The sequence below is a fragment of the Genypterus blacodes genome, unplaced genomic scaffold (genome assembly GCF_046128005.1).
Source record: "Genypterus blacodes isolate CSIRO-AG114 ecotype Tasmania unplaced genomic scaffold, CSIRO-AGI_Gbla_v1 ptg000098l_1, whole genome shotgun sequence".
NCBI classification, from domain to species: Eukaryota; Metazoa; Chordata; class Actinopteri; order Ophidiiformes; family Ophidiidae; genus Genypterus; species Genypterus blacodes.
The window spans coordinates 809224-816419 of NW_027466902.1; the positions used below are offsets into that span (position 1 = coordinate 809224).

The 7196-nt window shown below is 42.8% G+C and overlaps 1 protein-coding gene across 1 annotated transcript in view; it reads right to left on the minus strand.

Annotated features, from left to right (window-relative positions):
• Positions 1-6373, minus strand: part of pcdh11 (protocadherin 11) — a 110291-nt gene extending 103918 nt beyond the window's left edge. The window contains exon 1 of the mRNA XM_076159517.1: positions 5834-6373. Within this exon, the coding sequence (XP_076015632.1) occupies positions 5834-6373 (540 nt within the window). The remainder of the gene's footprint in view (positions 1-5833) is intronic.
• Between the last annotated feature and the right edge of the window lie 823 nt (positions 6374-7196).

Genomic DNA, 7196 nt, shown 5'->3' on the forward strand with positions numbered 1-7196 from the left:
CAATGACAAGAAAACATTTTGAGTTAGTTACTCATTGTATTGCGTTCGCTCCTGCATCAAACATCAGAATTTCACTTGGGTAATAACAAGGAAACAGATTATTTCTCTGTGCTCTTTTTCATGGGGATACTTGTTTCCATAGCTGAAAACATTTCTACATATAACTAACAAAATCCTAGTACAGTCAGAAACCTTTTCAGAATCAGGGTTTTGTCAGTGATGAATGTCAAGAGCAAATGAAACTTTCCTTGCATACCTAAATAACACAGCTGCTCCTCAGCTCCTCTCAGCTCATCTCTTTTGGGTAGCAATAAATTAAAATGATTCCCAAACATAAACTCTCAAAGCTATCCTGCTCCTCCTGACACTTCAGCTGTTTTGTCCCCTGCATACAAATACAGTACAACAACACACACCAGAAACAAAGTGCACGTCAGCTATGCAATTATTTAAAAATGTGACCTATCACTTCTATACAGTCCTACCTGAGCTCCCCCTGGCAACTACTGCTTTAAAAGAGATTCATTTTATCCTCCTCATTGCAATTCTTTTACCTTCACTAAAATGAGATTCCATTCTACTTTCCTATCTTGTCTCAAGTTAGAATGGAGGAGCAGACAGCCGCACAACATTTCAACTTCATAATGTGAGAGAGAGAGAGAGAGAGAGAGAGAGAGAGAGATGGCTGAAAATGGGGACATATTGATAAGCTGGAATTTTATATAAATATATATGGCACAACCAGACTCTTGTAGATTAAGGGAGGGGAAATGAAAATCCTGCATATTGGAAATGCGTTTTGCTCATGAAGTGCTAAATGTAGGCAAAAGTTAAGCCTAAGAAAAATGAAAACAAATGCAGGCTAAAGTAATCCCCATGAGGCATTGGAAGGAGCTGGCACTGACTACTTGGAGTAATTGCCTTTCACCCAGAAAACTACCACTAATATTTGTCATTTATTTTTGCTGCAGTGTGGTATGGATCTATATATATATAAATGAAAATGTGAAGAGAGCAGGGGGAAGGATAGTGAGGCGACATAAAGAAAGCGAAAGCCAGAGTGCGAGTAAGGGGAGGGAATAAGAAGAACATCAAGTCCATGAATGAGCTGCATGCACATTATGAAACAAAGAAGCCCTTTGAAGCTCTTTCAGTCAGAAGCAGTTTCATGGTAAAACAAGAAAAAGCATCCTCCTTAAAGAGATAAGCTCCATGCTGCACATAATGTTGGAAGAGATTACTCTGTCTAGGCACAGCTATCAAATGAGATTAAGACATATACATTCTTCTAAATCAAGGAAGGGAAAGACGGAACATTTCAGCTCAAATGCGAGCACCAGCCTTCTTAGTGGGTTTTAAAAACCTCGACTCATTCTCCCGCCGACACGCTCTTGTTGTAGCCGACATGAGGAAACGTGCTGCAGCTGCATGTAAATTATTGTGTACTCTCAAAAATTGCTTGCGTAGGGAATGTTGTCAACGCGTCAGCGACTGACACAACCACTTAATACGGCCGACGTTGCTGCAGTGATCACTGAGAGGTTATTTTGTGATGCATCTGGCACAGGAAAAGGGATGTAAGGATAAGCAGGCGTGCGACAAGTCACAAATGTTGAGATGTGAAGGAACCACATTATGGGCAAAGCATGCTGATGGATTATGCACACTGCAGCGGCAATTCCATGGTGACTGAACGGTCTGAGACAACATCCTGGTAGCTTTAATGCTAAACACTGCTCCATCCATACAGGGTTCCTCAATGTTGAGTTAGGCAGTGTCAAAGAGAATGCTGCATGATGATTTATGAGCCAGCATTTCATTTTTGCTTTTGTCTTGGTTTCACACAATTTTACAACTGACGAGACAACACTCTGCGCATTTCAATAAGTACAAGGGAGCTATCTCTCAGGATGTGCATCCCCCTGAATGCAGAATTAGTCTGGTGGATTGTGATAAGATCTAGGGCAAGCTAAGAAAAGGCCAAATACTAGCATGAATCACTCATTGGAAACCCTAAGGCTGAGAGAGGCAGACAAAGCTCCCTAAATGGCTAAGTGTTGACATTATACCATTCTTATTCTCTGTATGTGTCTCTGACGACATGCCATTCATTCCACAATACAGTGCCACAGGTCTCGACAGCTATCAGGGACGTGTGCTGTGCTACGTACGTGGGACGCCCGGGCACACAATCTAATCAAAATTGGCAAATTAAATGAAACTGATTGAGGGACACTGACAGAGGCAGAGGTGGATGCGGGAGGGCTGACACAGAGCCGCCTTCAACAGGCATCAAGTGCCTCAGATTATCACTGGATGCATCTTTCAGTCAAGTTGATGACCTTATTAAAACTCAGAGGAGACTGAGATTGGGCTGTGAATATATCAGGAGGGCTCGAGTCACGGTGATGCCCATGGATGAGGCTAACTGGGGAGGCTATTCATCACAAGCTATAACACCTCTTTATAATGCTGATGGAACCTCACACTCTCTCCTCCTCTCTCTCACTCGTTCTCTCCTTCCCTCATCTACTTTTGCCCCGAGCCATGATATCATGCATATAATTAAGACAAAAAAGGAGCAGGGGATTGTTTGTATCTTTTCGTCAGCCCTTGGAAGAGGACAGTGTGTCAAAATAGGATGCTAATGAAAACTGGAAAGGCTCAGCAGTGAGCTCCTCCAAAAATCCTGTTCACAGCCTATAGGCAGCATGCGACGCAGTAATCAAATGTTTCTTGCTACTTCAGAATGGAGCTTCAATTCATTTTCTTCCTTTCAAACTAGACTGAAAAAACTGCAGCTCATAATGATGAGCGTGAAGAAAGAAAGACTCTATCCAATCCAACACTTTTAATGTGTTTTTCGGGGAGATGAAGAGCGTACAGAGGCGTTCAAGAACTCGCCAAAATTCCAGGTGAACTTGGGAAAAAAGTGTAGGAGCCACAGTGTAGCCGTCAGCAGAACATCGATCGACACGAGATGACAGATGAGACGTTGGGCTTAAATATGCCTGACGACACTAACGTGACATGACATTTGGATTACTGTTGTTTGCGATGCTGCGCAGCCATACATCACTGGCGTACGCAAGTGGGACAGTGACATGTGTGAACAGCCCAAGACCCAAGCAAAAGAAACAACAGGGTTTTGCTTATGTCTCTATTTTGGCCTTTGTGGTCCACAGTGAATATGTAAAGAGATAGAATCTGCTTTCATGGGGGGATCCTCCTCTGTCCATGCATGTGATTGCTTTCTGTGACCTTGACCATTTCTTGGGATGACTTCTCTGCAGTTCAGGTGATGTAACACACCACTGCACTAGTCTAATGGCAGAATTTCACTCAGTGTGTGATTACCAACCATTATGCGTGCTGCTTGAACACTGTTTTGGATTGAATTACCCATTGTCCCTTTTTTTTGCTTTGGGAAAGGACAAACTTACAGAGCTACCATGTCTCCTTTATTTGTTCTGAATATGTTGACTACTCCGGCATGGTATAGAGAGTGTGTCTAACTGTGCCAGACAATGGCAGCAATTTCAGCGTTGTGCCCTGCACAACACAATAAAACTGGGCAAACCATCATTCTAAGGGAGCTTTGGAGACAAATCTCACAGGACCATACAAAGATAGTCCAAGGGTGGCTTAGCGGCCAAGAGCTATTCTAAGAAATGCTTGCACACTCCTTCCCCACTAAACCCATGGCTTTCTGCTGCTCCTCTGAAATAAAAGATACCAAAGGTTGAAAATGTCTGTAGCTCCTTTAATGCTTCTCCCGGTGTTTTAGTCTTATGAAACCTGGAACAGTAGGAAATTAATTTGGAGGACAATGGAAATATAATGAGAAGAACTGAATCAAGGGTGGGACGCCAAGGATGCTCCGAGAAGAATTTCCTGCAAAAGATAATGTAGCCACAGCCGAGGCAAGAGTTTGGGAAGGCTTTATATTATGAAAAGGGCAAAGTAAATGATTGCAGATGATCATTATAATGAGCAGAACATTTGGTTGGTGATTTTCCAGGCATGAACAATTCAGGACATTGCACTGGAGAGGCCTTGGCAGTGGGAGGACTCTTTAAAAATGCAAATTGGTATTCAAGGCAGACATGAGCAGCTCCAATTCTGTTCATTCTGACCCAGTGTGTTGACTTCATCTGAGACACTGAGATGGACTTGTCATTTCTGTCTTCCACCCTGCGCTCTAATGCTGCAACCTTTCCTTATTTATTATGTTTAGGGTTTCCTCCAGGGTTCTCTCTAATTGCGCTTCATTTGTTAGAGCCTATGTCACTTCCAATACTCATCAATCTGCGAAAGCATTTGGTGTTGTCGAGACTCCAAATGAAGAATGCATGATATTATCCAACTTTACAGAATTTAGAGCCAGCTCCATTAAGCAACAGAGAATGCAGAACTGTGGTTTAATAGAGAATCAATTAGGTGATGAGGAAATGCTCCCCCAGTTCTGCACAAGACCTCCATTAGCATATTACAGTACATGTCCAGTCCTTCTCACTTGCTTTAATCTACTATATTCAATGCAATCTAAACTGTCGCTGGAGACTGGAAAAGCAACACACACCATGTCAGCACGTCTACTGAGCGTTTTTTGATATCATTTAGAAATTTCTCCTTTTTTATGGTCTTGTCTAGGAAATGAAATAAAGCATATGGACATCATAATGGCTGGTATAAAACGTTGTAGGCTACATGTGGCATTCCAGTTTATGAGAAATGGCCATATTTTCAACTGCATATACAGTATGGTTGTTCACTACAGCACAATGTATTCACTTTGAGGTATAGATGAGAGTGTAAGACCACATGATAGACAATATGGGATGAAACAATAAGGAATAAAAAATAATGGAAAGAACAGTCTCTCCGTTTATGTCCTCCGAACAATGACAGTTAACACGCTGGTTAACCACAAATGTTCCCCGCGACCATCATATGTAATATGTAACCATTAGCCTTCGTACCACTGTAATTGTGCTGTAAGCAATTGTGTCAAAAATTGTCCAATCAGGCGATAAACACTAAATGGATTTTAGAAGCATTGCGTTTGTAAAGGCAATAAAGAGTGAGCATTGCTAACAAAGCAGCGGACCCGCTGTTAGCAGGGGACTGATGGAATGATTGTCCAATCCTTGCAAATTCGCCCATCTGTGATTAAGAGCATTTGTTATTTTATGTTTCATCTATGATAGCAACCCACATCCAGACAGGTGGCGTGCTGCAGGCACTGTAGCGTGTCAGAATTTCATCAGTTGCATGTTTGTTTGGCTTGTAATACATCAGAGAATGGATTTGGAATGTAGAGCTCCAGCCTGTGCAAATGTTTATCCAAGAGGACTTTTAAAAGGCAACTTAGCTGTTGATATTGGAATGTACTGAAAATGCATAACCGCCATTATCATGAAATCCAGCATCTACTACAAAAATGGGTTTAATAGCAGAATAACAGGATTCACTCAGGAAATATCTATAGGGGAAGCGGTCAGCATGAAGTCAGAAACTAGGCCGGCTCTAATGTAAGGCCAACTAATCTGGCATTGGTTCTTTCATATGTGGATTGTGTAGGAAAAAGAGGATGGTGTTTACTTTAAACGTCAGCTCCAGACCCTTTTCACTGTTACTATGGCAGAAAGGAGTTCAAAGACTCATACAGACAAACTACCTCACATCAAAACTGCAAACATAAGTTCTTCCAATCATACTTAAAAGCTCCTGTGAAAGGTGGACAGCAACCATTTGGCAAACTGTACCCCTCATTCCACCTTGTTACTCTGAGACTTGTGTGTGGGAAATAATGAATAGGTCCGATCCTCACCTTCACCAATTCGTAATGTTGGATTCCATTGATCCCTACATCAGGGTCAAACGCTGAGGGCACCGGGTATCGAGTGTTGATGGCTGTGTTCTCTGGTATGGAGATGTTTATAACCGTGGACTGGAAAAGGGGTGCGTTGTCATTCACATCCTCAATCAGGAAGCGGATCTTGACCAATCGGAAGATCTCATCAGGCAGCACGGCGACTTCGATTTCATAGTAGCAGTGTTTCTCGGCGAACAACCCCGAACAAAGCTTCTCCCGGTCGATCCTGTGATTGGTGGTAAAGATTTCCCCCGTGTTGGCCTCGACCCTCACCAAAGGCACGTCGCCCGTCTTGTACACGGGCTTGAACTGCAGTGGCGAGGACAGCCTGACGCTGGGGTCAAGGTTGAGGTCCAGGTCGCGGCGCAGGTTCCCGATGCGGACGTTCTCCGGCTGCTCCTCCTTTATGGTGTAGTCTCTCTCCTGGGCCCGGCATAGCAAGACCAGGCAGGTGAGCAGGACCACCGGTGCACGAGCCTGACTTGCTAAGTCCATGCTCGAGAGTCGGCGGGGAGCTTCACTTTACAGCGGCAAGTCTGTCACAACAGGTGGGGAGAGAGATAAAAAATCAAAAAAAAGATCACAGAACACACAATGTCAATGCAGAATATTACACAGCATTCAAGTTCTGTTGTAATTAGTACTATTTTCCCTCACAGAGATTTTCCGACGTGACCTTTTTATCCTTACTAGTTCCGAGCCCACATCCTTCCCCATGTCTTTGAGAGCAAATTAATGGCAGTTTTACACAATTAACCTTTGATGACATCCATTGAGAATGCAGACATCTAAAGGTTAGTAGTTCACATATTCCACCAATCCGTTTCATCACTTTAATGAATAATTTCCTTTTTTTTTCCGGAGCGTGAGTGGCAAGGTGCTAAATGTTGCGATAAAATAGTTTGCTTTGAAAGCTCACACAAACAAACCAAAACCTTAATCCATGTGAGTCAGCGCGGTGCAGTCAAGTCTTCATAAACACCACCTCATATCCTTACTTCAGCAACAGAGCTGGGCCTTAGGCTGCTATACACACACACACACACACACACACACACACACACACACACACACAGTTTTTCATTCGTGCCTCTTGACTTCAGCTATTAATGGTGAGCCTCATTTACCCTCAATGTAAACAGTTGAGCTCTCAAATATTTTATGAAAGCCATGTGTGTAAACATACAAAGAATGATAAGAGTGCTGTTTGGAGTAACCGTGGTGAAAGAGGAAAAAAACCTGAAATTATTTATTCTGAGAGCCACCATCAATCATGTAAGTGAGATTCATTCATGACTTCATTACACGCAGGCAAATG